This window comes from Prionailurus bengalensis, chromosome E1 (genome assembly GCF_016509475.1).
Source record: "Prionailurus bengalensis isolate Pbe53 chromosome E1, Fcat_Pben_1.1_paternal_pri, whole genome shotgun sequence".
Taxonomy (NCBI): Eukaryota; Metazoa; Chordata; class Mammalia; order Carnivora; family Felidae; genus Prionailurus; species Prionailurus bengalensis.
In genome coordinates, this window is record NC_057347.1 from 14,023,595 (window position 1) to 14,037,950 (window position 14,356).

A 14,356-nucleotide genomic window follows, 5' to 3' on the forward strand; every position below is an offset into this window, starting at 1 on the left:
TGGGCTTGCTAGTGGGTCCCCGGGGTTGCCAGTGCGCCATGCTTCTAGGATGCTGCACATCCCAATCCTGGAAGAGTTAGGGCCCCACGTGACTGAAGAGCCTCCAAAGAGCGAAGAGAAGCTTGGACTTAGAGACACATAAACCTGGTTCTGTTCTCAGATTGCCAGTTGTGTGACCTTAGGCAAGTGACAGCCTCTCTGAGGCTAATTTTCCTCGCCTGTGAAATAGGAATCAGAGTACAAATCTCCTAAGGACTGGGTAAAGATCAAGATAATGCATATAAAAGCATCTCCTACAGTGCAGCTGCACAGAATAAGCACACAATGTTTGCTAAATTATTATTCATTCTATATAGCTTTATATTAAGCCATCATCATGTAAGTTTTTATAAACTGAAAAAAAAAAAAAAACCAATCCCTGACTAATAGAACAATTATCTGGGTCATCCAGATGCCATGCCAGGACATGTGCCATGGCTTCCCCCTTTCCTTCCAACCAAGTCCAGCCAGCCTCCACATCTTGCAGATCCCACCCTGTAGCACCTTGCAGCTAGCCATCCATTTCGAGAACACACCTGAAGCCGCCTTCATCTTTCTTTTTTTTATTTTTTTAATGTTTATTTACTTTTGAGAGAGAGACAGAGTATGAGTAGGGGAGGAGCAGAGAGGGAGGGAGACACAGAATCCAAAGCAGGCTCCAGGCTCCGACCTGTCAGCACAGAGCCCGACGCGGGGCTTGAACTCAAGAACCGTGAGATCATGACCTGAGCTGAAGTCAGACGCTTAACCAACAGAGCCACCCGGGCGCCCCCGCCTTCATCTTTCTCTTGACCCATTGTGGGTTCGCGTCCATCAGCTCCAAAGGAGTCCCTCAGGGTCTCCCCAGGCGGTCACAGTGACCTTCCTATAAAGCTCCAGGCCTCCACTTAAAGCCTCCAACTATCTCCCTGTAGCTAAACTAATTGAATGCACACCCTGAAGCCTGACCACCCAGGCCCTCCACCCTTTCGATCTGATTCCTCTTCCAATGCTCCAGCCTCACTCGTTCACTTGAGCAAACCTCGCTCTTTTTCACCTCTGAGCTAGTATAAGATTCAACAGACAGGCCGTAGGAATCACACAGAAACCCATAAAGATAACTTTGGATACATAAGAATTTAGTAATGAAAGTGAAAAATTGAAGTCTAGAGCTGGAATGACATATCCGATTATCTGGGAAAATAAAATTATAATTTCATCTCTCATCTTATCCCAACTAAATTCCAAATGGATTAAAGAATTAATGTGAAAAGAAAAGAGTTAATGTGAAAAGGAAATAAATAAATAAATAAATAAATAAATGGCGCCATCAACTTTCTGGATGGAGAAGGTCTTTCTAAGCATAAAAGTAACAAAGAAGTCACAAATGAAAAGTTTGACAGATTTTGCTATCTTAAAATTTTAAACTTTCGTACTAAAAAACAAGAATAAAATTTAAGGGCAAAGGGTAAACTGAGAAAGATTATTTGGAAATAAAAATATGAATGACAAAGCGTTCACAACTTTAATTACCAAAGAGTTCTAATGAGTCAGCAGGAAATATATGAATATCCCAATAGAAAAACAGGCAAGAGTCATTAAGAAATATTTTCCCGGGGCGCCTGGGTGGCGCAGTCGGTTAAGCATCCGACTTCAGCCAGGTCACGATCTCGCGATCCCGCGGTCCGGGAGTTCGAGCCCCGCGTCGGGCTCTGGGCTGATGGCTCAGAGCCTGGAGCCTGTTTCCGATTCTGTGTCTCCCTCTCTCTCTGCCCCTCGCCTGTTCATGTTCTGTCTCTCTCTGTCCCAAAAATTAAAAAAAATTAAAAAAAAAAAGAAATATTTTCCCAAAAAATAAAATTTGAAACAATCTGTGAAAATATGTTACCTTTAGTGGTAGTCCAAAAAGTAATCAAAGACACAAAGATTTATATTCAAGGATGTTTTTGCAGCATTATTTATTAATAGTTAAAAATGTATAAGACAACCTTAATATCTAAAATATAAAGCAATGATTAAATAAATTATGAAACATCATAATAGGATTGTTATGCAATATTTTTAACCATGTTTTTAAAGAGTATTTAATCGTGTCAAAAATGTAATTACATAATAACTTTTAAAAGGAAGCTAAAAAGCACAAAAAGACTAAAAAGAAACATCAAACTAATAACATTTCAGGTGGCAGGGCATGGGTTTTTATTTTTCCATCCCAATATTTGTATGCATTTATAAATCTTCTACAGTGAGCATGTACTATTTTTATAATCAAGAAAAAGGTTATTTTTAAAAAAGGGACGCCTGGGTGGCTCAGTCGGTTGAGCATCCGACTTCAGCTCAGGTCATAATCTCACAGTCCCTGAGTTCGAGCCCCGCGTCGGGCTCTGTGCTGACAGCTCAGAGCCTGGAGCCTGCTTCAGATTCTGTTTCCCTCTCTCTCCACCTCTCCCTTGCTCATGCTCTGTCTCTGTCTCAAAAATAAATAAAAACATTAAAAAAAACTTTTTTAAAGGAAAAAAAGACTGTACTGATATGGGGAAATGCTTGTTACACTATGCAGAGAAAAGAAGACCCAAGGAGGCCATGGGGGCTTTTGTTCACTTACTCAGAGTTACCGTAGTGCTGATGTAATAGAGAATAAAATAAAATGTACTCTGTCAATCAAATAAATGTAAAAGTTAAATATCAATGAGGACTTGGGGACTGAATCCACATATACCCCTGACAGGAGTGTTAATGGTAAAACCTCCTTGGGAAGGGAAGGGGAGGGGAGGGGAGGGGAGGGGAGGGGAGGGGAGGGAAGGGAAGGGAAGGGAAGGGAAGGGAAGGGAAGGGAAGGGAAGGGAAGGGAATGGGAGGGAAGGGAAGTAAGGGGAGGGGAAGGGAGGGGAGGGAAGGTATCGCAGTATAACTGAATACAATGTTACATTACCTTCAGCTGTACAATAGTGATTGATCGAGTGTATACATTATGCTATATGCTCACAAGTGCAGCTGCCATCTGAAACCACACAACACTACTAACTGACTATATTCCTTATGCTGTACCTTTTATCCCTGACTCACTCATTCCGTAACTGCAAGCCCATACATCCCACTCTCCGCCCCTCTGACAGTTTGTTCTCTGTATTTATGGTCTGTTTCTGCTTTTTGTTTATTTGTTTGCCTTGTTTTGTAGATTCCACACATAAGTAAAATCATAAAACCTGTCTTTCTTTTTGCTTTAAATTCTAGTATAGTTAACCTACAGTGTTATATCAAAATAAAAGGCTTCTGCACAGTGAAGGAAACAATCAACAAAACTAAAAGGGAACCTACTGAATGGGAGAAGATATTTGCAAATGATATTTCCAATAAAGGGTCAGAATCCAGAATATAGAAAGAACTTATAGATAGGGGTGACTAGCTGGCTCAGTCGGTAGAGTACACGACTCTTAATCTCGGAGTTATGAGTTCAAGCCCCACACTGGGCATGCAGCCTACTTAAAATAAAAAATAAAAATAAAATTAAAAACATACAAAAATAATTTATACAACCCAACACCCAAAAAACAAATAATCCGATTAATGGGCAGAAGAAATGAACATAAAACCTCTCTTGAGGGCAGTATGTCTACCTCTGGAAGAGATGCAACCCAACAGCCCTGCCTCCTGGTAACCCCCCCACACACACACCCAGCCTCACAGAAATGCACAGAGGGTCACACGAGGGGACAGTCATTACAGTACTGTCTGCAATATAAGAAAATGGAAATGACCCAAGAGCCCACCAACAGGACATAAAAGGGGGAAACAAAAGATGTGACATGTTTGTACCAAAAAATGCCACATGGCAGTGAGGCATGAATGCAGAACTATAGTGGTAACATCGAACGCCGTTCTAAGCACTTGGCATACGTAAGCTTACGGAATCCGCAAAATAATCTACGAGGTTTCGGTTTTACTATTATTCCCATTTTACAGACGACTAAACTAGGCACAGAGAAATTAAGTCACCTGCCTGGAGTCTCACAAGCTGGTAAGTGGCAGAGCCAAGACCTGTACCCCAGCAGCCCGAGGCCAGAACATGGCCAGGATACATTCACGTAAGTTTGAAAGGACATCATGCATGTGGATTCTTAATACACAGGAAAAAGTATATAATGTCTCTAGATGCCTATCCATGGATGTGACGGTGCTAAAAACACTGACTGAGAAAAAACACACCACGTTCCTGGTAGTACTCGCCTCTATGGATGGGGGGGACAGGGCAATGGGGCCAAGAAGGAATGATTACAGGAATTTGACTTTATGATGTCATTTCTTTTCTTTAAAAAGAAAAAAAAAGCTCAAAAAGTTTAAAATAGAATTACCATATGATCCAACAACTCAGCTTCTGGGTATATGCCCGAAAGAACTGAAAGCAGGGACTCAAACAGGTATTTGTAGACTCCTGTTCATGGCAGCGTATCAGCCAAAAGGTCCACGTGTTCATCCATAGATGAATGGATAAACAAAATGTGGCTAAACAAAATATACATACAATAGTCTTCAATCTTAAAGAGGAAGGAAATTATGACATGCTACAACATGGATGAATCTTGAAGACATTTCACTAGCGAAAGAAGCCATACACAAAAGGGCCAATGCTGTACAGATACACTCACCTGGGGCCACTTAGAGTGACCACATTCATAAAGACAGAAAGTAGATTGCTGTGGTTGCCATGGGCTGGAGGGAGGGCGGGAGGAGTGGGGAGTTAGTGTTCGATGGGTGCAGAGTTTCAGTTTGGGATAATGAAAAAGTTCTAGAAATGGTGAGTGGTGGGGGTTGTACATTATAAATATACTCAATGCCACTTAGTGCTATCCTTAAAAATGGTTACAATAATAAATCTCATATTATGTATATGTTACCACAATTTTTTAAAGGTTTATTTATTTATTTTGAGAGAGAGAACACAAGTGGGAGGAGGAGAAGAGAGAGAGACAGACAGAGAGAGAGAGAGAGAGAGAGAGAGAGAGAAGAGAATCCCAAGCAGGCTCCACACTGTCAGCACAGAGCCTGAGGCGGGGCTCAATCCCACGAACCACCAGATCATGACCTGAGCCGAAATCAAGAGTCAGCCACTCAACAGACTGAGCCTTGCAGGCACCCCTATTTTACCACAACGTCTAATAAGGTTTGGTGAAAATGCAACAAAATGTTAACAGCTGTCAGGTTCGGGTCATCAGTACTCTGAGGTGGCCATGTCATTATTGTAAAAAATCAAACAAGCACGGGGCGCCTGAATTGTCTCAGTCAGTTAAGCATCCGACTCTTGATTTCGGCTCAGGTCATGATCTCACGGTTCATGAGATCGAGCCCTGCATCAGGCTCTGCACTGAGAGCATGGAACCTGCTTGGGACTCTCTCTGTCTCTCTCTCTGCCCCTCCCTGGTGCATGTGCACGCGTTCTCTCTCTCTCAGAATGAAGAAATAAACTTAAAAAAAAATCAAACCAACAAAACCAGACCCTCCGGACGGCAGAGGGTGTGGAAGGCAAGGCCCTTGCAGGCAGGACACCCCTCCCAGCTGGTTCAGGGCCTTCCATCTCTTCCTTCCCCCTCCTACTTTTACTGCATCATGGTTGCTACGGAAACAGGCCCCTTGGGCTCCCAGAGCTCAGCCCAGGTGCTACTGACTCCAGGAATAATATCAGAGTATGAATAAAACAAAAGCCCGACCATCCGGCCCTCGTACACACACACACACACACACACACACACACACACACGTCTGCGCTCCTGGTGGGTTTCCTACTGAAGGTGTGTCCATCCATGTGCCTGCACTGATACCACTTGCCCATACCTGTCAGCAGCAGGCCTGGGTCTGGGTGCATATGGGTCCAGTTTGCCCCTGTGGGTATGCCTGCATGCACGCGGGCATATCACATGGGCACCTGTGTCCACACAGCCCAGGACTATTATTACTAATATCGGGAATACTGTGGCAGGTAACATGTACCAACCGCTATGTACCGGGCAGGGTGCTCCAGGGTGCCTGGATCATCTCCTTGGAACCGCACAATAGGACCCACATTTGTGATCCCCAGATAAATGAGGCACAGAGAGGTTGTATGGCTTGCCCAAGGTCACCCAGAGCACAGGAACCTAACCACTGAATCTAGATTACGGGGAGAAGAGCTTTAAATGTCACTGGTTCCCAAAGAGCCACAAACACCCCTGCACCAGAAGGAGCAGGTCTCCCAGGCCCCACTCAGGCCTAAGGAAGCAGATTCCCCAGGGGGGGTCTGCACAGCAGCCAGGGGTGGGCACCCCGATCCAGCCTATGCTGAGCTGGCAGGAGGGTCTGGACAGGGCATGGCAGGGTGAGGTCCCTTCAAGTCCTCTTTCTGGGCCCAGAAATGCACCTGGAAAAGCCTGTAGCCCAGAGATCCTCAATTCCAGATGTGTCTACTGGCAGCAAGGCAACCAGGAAAGTGGCAATGGCTGCCGTTGCATGTGCGCGCACGCACACACACACACACACACACACACCCCTCAGGGCAGGGCTCCAGAAGTCAGTAATGTGGCTTTGCGGCCTGCCAGGCACGGATTTCCGCCCACTCCACCCTCGAAGAATGAGGAGGGCGTGGGACGGAAGATGACACTGTGGTACCCTGCTGGTTCACGGCCCAGCCCGAGGCAGGGAGGGGTCAACCACCTCACCTAAACAACAAACTGTGACGGAGCTGGGCTGGGCACCCCAGAGGCTCCCACAGCCTCAGATTTCAAGGGGAGAGGGACGCGGGCAGAAACCACTGGACCACCGCAGAGCAGGAAGAAGTAAAGGCATTTCCTGCTAAGGGAACAACATAAGCAAAGAAGTAAAGGCATCAAGGCGAAAAAGTGCCAGAAAACAGCAAGTCACACCGTCTGGCTTGGAGCTGAAGATCAAGAGGAGGCACGGTTGTAAGAAAAGGGGGGGGGGAGGAACCCACCAAACCCTAGAAATGTGCTGAGACACAGAGAAGTTAAATAACTTGCCCAAGTTCATCCAGATGGTGGAGTCCGGATTTAAAACATAGGCTGCCTGACTCTGAAGCACACGGAATAACCACTAAGACGGGGTTCACTAGTTGGCAGCCTTTTCCTCCGTGCACACCTTGCAATCCTGTGAAGTGAGCCCAGCTCGGCCTGGAGCAGTGGTCCTCTTTGGGGTGGGGAAGCTTCTACTCCCTCCCCTCTGAAAACTCAGCAATGCCCGGACACATTTTTGACTGTCACTCCTAGGGGGCAGGTTGCTAGTGTCTCGTAAGCAAAGGCCAGAGACACTGCTCAACATCTACAACGCACAGGACAGCCCCCGAAACAAAGATTTATCCAGCCCCAAATGTCAACAGAAACCTTAACCTAGAGTGACCCACCCACCTGGAGCCCATTTTAACATCCAACCTGACCTGAACCATTGACAATCAGCACACTGCTCATCCCTTGGGACTGGGGTTCCCAGAAACTATTGCGCATTAGAATTACCTGGATATCAGGGCACCTAGGTGGCTTAGTCGGTTGAGCGTCCGACTTTGGCTCAGGTCATGATCTCACAGTTCGTGAGTTCCAGCCCCGCATCAGGCTCGGTGCTGACAGCTCAAAGCCCAGAGCCTGCTTCAGATTCTGTGTCTTCCTCTCTCTCTGCCCCTCCCCTGTTCACACTGTCTCTCTCTTTCTCTCTCTCAAAAATAAATAAACACTAAAAAAAAAGAATGAAAAAAAAAAAAGAATCACCTGGAAATCTTTAAAAAAAAAAAAATACTGATGATGGGACCCACCCACCCCAGACATTCTGATTTCCAACTCTGGAACTGGGTGTGACCTGGGCATGAGAATCTTTTAAAGTCTCCCAGGTGATAGCAAAGTGCAAAACATCTGGGAACCACTGCCTTGAAGGAGAGGAGGATCAAATTATCTGCTATGGACCAGAGACCGTTAGTGGATGCTAATGCCAGAAAGAAAGGACACGGGAAAGTCAACACAACCAAAAACCGCCCAGCCCCCCACCAGCTTGGGGCGGGGATGGTCCCCACACCAGGCTCCCAGGAACTAGACTATGTGCAGTCAGCACTAACAAAGCCTGCCACGGGCACACAGAGGGCAGAGCTAGAGACGACTTTGGCATGATGGATTAGTCAGAGCTGGCAGAGGCCTGAGGAGGAGGTTAATTAGAGAGCCTTTGTCAACTGTCTGGACAGGAGATAATGGGCCTGAACCAGGAGGAGGGCGGGAGAGGGCCTCGTGACTCAGGGACTTCACAACCCGGTGACAGAGAAAGAACTGGATTGGAAGACAGAAAAGGTTAATTGAGAGTGAGGGTGGTCTGGGGACAGAGCAGGAAGTGATCAGTCAGCGGCTGAAGGCGGAGATGAGAGCACCTGGGAGGGGGTGACCTGGGACAGGGACTAGGGAGTCAGCCATGGGGAGACAGGGAGCTGGAACCCGAGAGGGATGACAGCCCCAGATCACAAGTGGCCCACTGGTGACCCTCTGCGCTGAACCTGGCCTACAGGGCAGGCCACACATGGCTTGAGTTAGCTCTCAAGACTTTTCCTAAAATTCCAGATTTCCAGCTTCTCTTGGACAGTGGAAGATCTGGCGAGACAGGCAAGCATCCCCACAGGCGCTGATATGTGCCCCCAGACCCCTTCCTGTGGTTGTCTTCGGCCCTGCCAGATCCCTGCAGCCATCAGGCCTATCTTCAGAAAGACGAGACAAGACAACGTGCTAAGCCAGAAAGCGGTGATGATGGAGGGGCTGCTAGGGGGAAGAGGAAAGGAGCCAGGTGCTGCACAGAGCCAGACAGCTCTGTCCTGGTCCCCCCACCTCAGGCTAGGAACATCCCCACTTGGGACCTCACATACTGATCTGTAAACAAGGAGGCTGATGCCCATGACCTCTAGTTGCCCACCCTCATGTCCACTGGGCTCCTGCAGGCTGCCCAGGTCAACCCTTCTGACCAGGCTTTGAGATGAAACCTAGAGAAAACCTGATTCTTTCCAACACAGATTACCCCAGGCAGTGAGAAATCCCAACTACAGCTGAAGGGGCCAGGGATGACCAGCGGGGGGGGGGGGGGGGGGGGGGGGGAAGAACACTGGGAACAAGAACCACCTTCCAAAATCTAAAGGAGTGTCAGGAAAATGAGGGATTAGCCTTGTTTGGGGAGGGATGAGAAACCAAGGAATGGCAGCTACAGAGATTCCAGATGAAAAGAATGGTCATCTTTGAACAATCAGAACTGTATTGTAATAGAATAGGCATCCTTACAAAGTAATGAGCTCCCTATTGCTGGAGGTAACCAAGCTCAGGTTCAGTGACTAGTTTCAGGGGCACAATGAATTTATGTAGTGGCTCATTTGACTTTTTTATTTCAAGTTCTGAGATTCAAGGGCTCCAGAGATCTGGAGATCTCCCTTAAAGGCTCCCACACCTCCCCATGCTCCCAGGGCAAGCTGTTGGGGATCAGGCTCTGGACTCTGCCTTCCAGAAAAGAAGGGCCTAGATGGTCTGGAAAAAGCACAGAACGTCCACTTCCTTGCTCCCCTTGCCCTTCAGCAACCCCACAACCACACAGCCAGACCTAGCAACCCCTGCTGCACAGCCCCCATCCCAGCAGAGCCTCACCAGGGCCCCCTCAGAGGGAGAGGGAACAGCTAGCTCCTGGGAGAGGGCCCTCTACATCCTCTCCCCACACTCCCATCCCCACTCCCTGCTCCCAGCCCCACAGGAGACAGCAGAAGGAAGGAAATAGAAGCAAGCACCCCCCACATTCCCAGGCACTCTGTCCAGCAGGAGCCTCTCTGAGGGCAGCGGGGGTCCTGACACACCCCGGGGTCCACAATGTATGGACAGGAAGCACATGGGAAGGACAATGTGGGGAGTCAGAGCCTCTCTTCAAAGCCCATAAGAGCAATTCTTCCCCAGCCCTGGCCAAATCCAGCCCTTGGTGAGCCAAGCAAAGCCCTAGGGCCTCCTCCCCATGGGATTCTGAGTCTTCTCATCGAGTCAGGCCAGCAGGCCTCTAAGTCTGGGGAGACCTGTGAAGAAGCTCAAGTACATGGCCAGGGACCTGAGGACTGAAGGACCCTCTCAGGGAGCTGAATGGGGTGAGGAGGCTCCCCCAAAAAGAGCTGGGCCCAGGCTGGTGGGCCCCAGGCTGCCCATCTGCATTCCACTCTCCCGTTTCCCTGCCCTGATCCCCCACAGTAACACACTTAGCCCTGTCCCATGGGATCAATAAGGACCACTCAGCTCCCCAGCCACTTGGCAAACACCCCCACAGGGCCCCAGGAATAAGCAGAACCCCTCCTGCCCATAGTCTCATACCCATCTCAGAAGGGCCCGATGCCCAGTGCCCACTGGCCAGAGCTTCCAGCTAGCTCCCTGCTTGCCCATCAGGAGACACCCACCAGACCTGGTCAAGACCCAGGAAGCTGCTTGTCCACCAAGAATCCAGAACAGGGACTCACCAGGGCTTCCTAGGCATGGCGGGGACCAGCCGGGATGAGGGCCAGGAACACACAAATCCCTGGAGTTTGCAGACCTTGTTGCCTGGCAAATGGCACCTCCAGGTGCATCCTCAGTGTCTGGCAATGAAATCAGGCCACAGCCCAATTGCCAGCTGAACACCCGCCCGCCTTGCTTCTCCCTGTAGCCACTCACACCCTGAGACTCCAGATCCCAAAAGAGACATGTTCGTGGTTACCATAGGAACTCGCTAAAGCCAAAAAAGGCACCACACAGTCACCCACATGGGCCCTCAAAGCTCATGTCCACCTGCACAGGCAAGCGCACACACACACCTACACACACCCACACACGCCTACACTGTGCTCAGGCTCAGGGCCACAGGGTGTCGGGAAGTGGGTGCCCTGCATTCGTGGTCCAGCCAGCTGCTGATCACAAGGGCAGTGGCGCCAGCCGGTGCTTACCTGGAGCTCGCCTGCCAAAGGCACCCTAGGAGCTGAGCAGGGTTGGGGGTCACGGCCCAGGTCACTGCCAGGCCTGCCTGCAAGGTCAGGGAGAGGGCACTTCCTGGCCTGTTTCCTGGCCACAGACCATCTCTTGCAACCCTTCACATGTTGCTCCTCTCCTCTGTCCCCTCTATGGTCGGGGGCAGGGGGGAGGGTAGGTATGAGGGTCAGGATCTAAACTGGCCACGTGGAGAGGGGAGAGGAGGGAGGGGAGAGGAGGGATCATGTATTCAGAGACTTACTCCCCCATCTCCATAAATGGGGCCAACATCCACCCAAGGGCTCACCCAGAAACTTGAAAGTCTTCACCTTGACCCCTCCCTTGCTCTCACCTCCCACATCGAAACCAATCCAGGCTGGGAAGACCACCTCTTCAATAACTCTCCAATCTGTCCACTCTCTCCAACCCCACTGTCCCCGCCCCAGCCTCCAACCTCTCCAGTGAGTCAGCAGAGGACAGCCAGAGGACCCTCTGACTCAAATCTGGGTCCTACTCCCCTTAAAACCCTGCAGTGGCTCCGGTCACCCAGAGAAGCCAGCTCAGCCCTCCGCACAGCTGTCCCATACTGCCAGAGGCTGCCCAGCCTGCCCCCATACTCCCACACCAGTATTCCATCTGGTGGTAGTAACCACCCCCAGATCCCTCCCACCCGCTGCGTTTCTCACCTCACTGTCTGTGCACTGTTGCTGCCTCTCTCTTCTGTGGACTGACCTTACTCACCCTCGGATACGGCTCAGGCATCAGCAAGTCTGCAGGAAACCCCTTCCATCTTCTCAGAGGACATCTTTGCCAGCCCTCCTCACACTCCCCTGCAGTTGTCTGACTATACATCTGCCTGCCTCCAGGGCTGTAAGCTTTCACGAACAGAGACCATGTCTTTTTCATCTCTGTTTTCCCACCAACCCCAGGGCCTGGCACCGGGCTTGGAATAGAGGTGCCCAGTAATTATGAGCTGAACTGATGCAGCATTCTAACCCCCAGAATAGCAAGCTCCCCTGCCCTTAACAACCCAGCATACTCTCAGCACATTCCCTGGGTGGGTAAGAGGAAGTGACTAAGGGGGCAGCCCCAGAAGGTTCTAGAGCATCTTAGTGGTACCTGAAGGATTCTTGTAATCCACTGTAAGCAAAGTCCTGGTGGAAAATGGGGAAATTAACTGGTGATCATGGCCTTCGGCCAATGCATGAAAAAAGCCACGAAATTGGAATCAAGGGTGGACTGTGGAGCCATAGGCTTTCTGGAAGGAAGGCTGGAAAGCTGGAGGCAGAGACTTGATGCACTGACACCTGGGCCCTGACTCTGCTCTCTCCCCAACATGAGCATGTGACCTTGCCAACACTACCACAAGAACCAGGAGAAGCAGATGTCTGTAAAGGTAACCATCTAGATTTTGTGTGTAATTCTCACTGACTGGAGATCAAAGCCCTGAGTTTACAGCCCCCATCCTGCATGAGCCATGGCTCCAGCAGCTGCCATCAAGGACCCTAGGGGCCAAGAGAAGATACGCTGCGTCTGCTCCTGCCTGTGTGGTCACGCTGCTTCTAATAAAATGTTGAATTCTTAGCTGGTGAAATCCGAACCTAGAGTAGGGATGGCCATGTGGTATCTTCTGGCCAAACCACAGGACAGCTGAAATGCTGCTCTTGGCCAGGCTGCTGGGAAGATGCTCCTCCAGGCCCTCTCCCTCCCTCTCTTGAGGAAGAAACAAGAGGACACAGTCACCTCCAGGCTTCATCACATGCTTTCTCTCTATTCAGAGAAGCCATTTCTAGTGACCAAGAACTGGGACCATCAGTTAGAAAGGAGGATTTGGGGGGCACCTGGGTGGCTCAGTCAGTTAAGCATCAGTCATGATTTCACAGTTTGTGGGGTCGAGCCCCCCGTCGGGCTCTGTGCTGACAGCTCAGAGCCTGGAGCCTGCTTTGGATCCTGTGTCTCCCTCTCACTCTGCCCCTTCCCTGCTCCCTCTCCCCCCCCCACCCCTCTCTCTCTCTCTCTCAAAAATAAATAAACATAAAAAATTGTATAAAAAAAGAAAGTTGGACTCTGTTTCCTACAAGGCAATGGGTTCTAGATTTCCCCACCATCAGGAGTGTGCTTGCTACTGTGCCCCCAGCAGTGGAGACAGGCTGCACTGAATCATCCCTATGCTCACCCAGTCCCATTATGGCCAGTCGCTGTGTATGACAGTCATCTCAGATGGCTGGAGCATGGCTTACCAGCTGTGCAGCAGAAACACACACACACACACACACACACACACACACACACACACGTACCCACACATGTGTGTGTGCCCATCTCTTTCTTTAGCAAAGAAACAGGGGTCTGTGGGGGGGGGGGGGGCAGGGGCAGCAAAAAGGAATGGAGGAAGGTTATCTGAGGCTCCCAGCTCAGCTCCTCACCTCCTGGATGCTGCTTCAAGGACCTCCATGAGCAAATCCTAGATTTGCCAGCCTGGGCTCTCCTCTGGGGGAATCTAGTCTATGGCTCAACTACTGCAGTTGACAAAGGGTCAGCCCCCAGAAGGTTCTAGAACATCTTGGTGGTACTGAAGGATTCTTATAACCTCATCCTAAGCTGGCCTCGGCCCCATCTGCTGATTCTGCCTCTTTCTCTCCTTCCCTCCACCTGCACATGATAGGCTAACCATAATGACCCATAACTGAATCATTCACCAAATCTAGATTAAGAACCTGCTATGTGCCAAACACGATGTTAGATGCTAGGGTGCCAGAGACGAAGTGTGCAGAGCCCCTGTTTTCAAAGACATTCGTTCATGCATGTATGCATTCACTTTTTCAACAGTGAGTACCTCCCATCATCGAGGTCCTCAGAGAAATACAAAAGGACAAAGATCATGAAGGTAAACTCCTAGAATGTCAAAGCTACAAGAGAGCAGGTTAGACAGTAGCCCAACCATCCCGTCTTACAGATGGGGAAGCTGAGTCTTGGAGAAGTTAACCATTTGCCCATCTGTTAGCCTGGGGCTATAACCTGGCCCTCCCAACTCCTCCCGTATGCACGGCCACCACCTCCCTCTCCGCTGTTCCCGTGTGGCTCCGTGCCCCCTGCACCTTGCCAGTGAGGGTCCTCATCATTCAGGCACCAGAGATGCCACTCGACCTGGGCCTGCAGCAAGGGCATGTGGTGTGAAGGCAGAGGTGCATATTCTGTGCCACCCAGATTAGGTGCACGGCCCCCGAGCAGAGCGGGGGTAAAAAGAGTGAGAAAGCAGAGTGGCCAAGGGAGGTGCTGAGAACGACTCAGCTCCAGCCTGGACGAAACCAGCCACGAAGTACAGACCGGGATTCAAACCCCAGCCCCATGATTTCTTCACCGATGACCTT

At 49.7% G+C, this 14,356-nt stretch overlaps 1 protein-coding gene across 4 annotated transcripts in view; it reads right to left on the minus strand.

Annotated features, from left to right (window-relative positions):
• RAP1GAP2 (RAP1 GTPase activating protein 2) overlaps positions 1-14,356 on the minus strand; it is a 212,747-nt gene that overhangs the window by 168,708 nt on the left and 29,683 nt on the right. Inside the window, exon 1 of one of the 4 annotated variants that reach the window (XM_043583421.1) lies at positions 10,502-10,591. The exons of the other annotated variants lie outside the window; for them this stretch is intronic. Within the exon in view, the coding sequence (XP_043439356.1) occupies positions 10,502-10,518 (17 nt within the window). The 5' untranslated portion in view covers positions 10,519-10,591. Of the gene's footprint in view, positions 1-10,501; positions 10,592-14,356 lie in introns of those variants that run through there. 4 annotated transcript variants of the gene reach the window in all.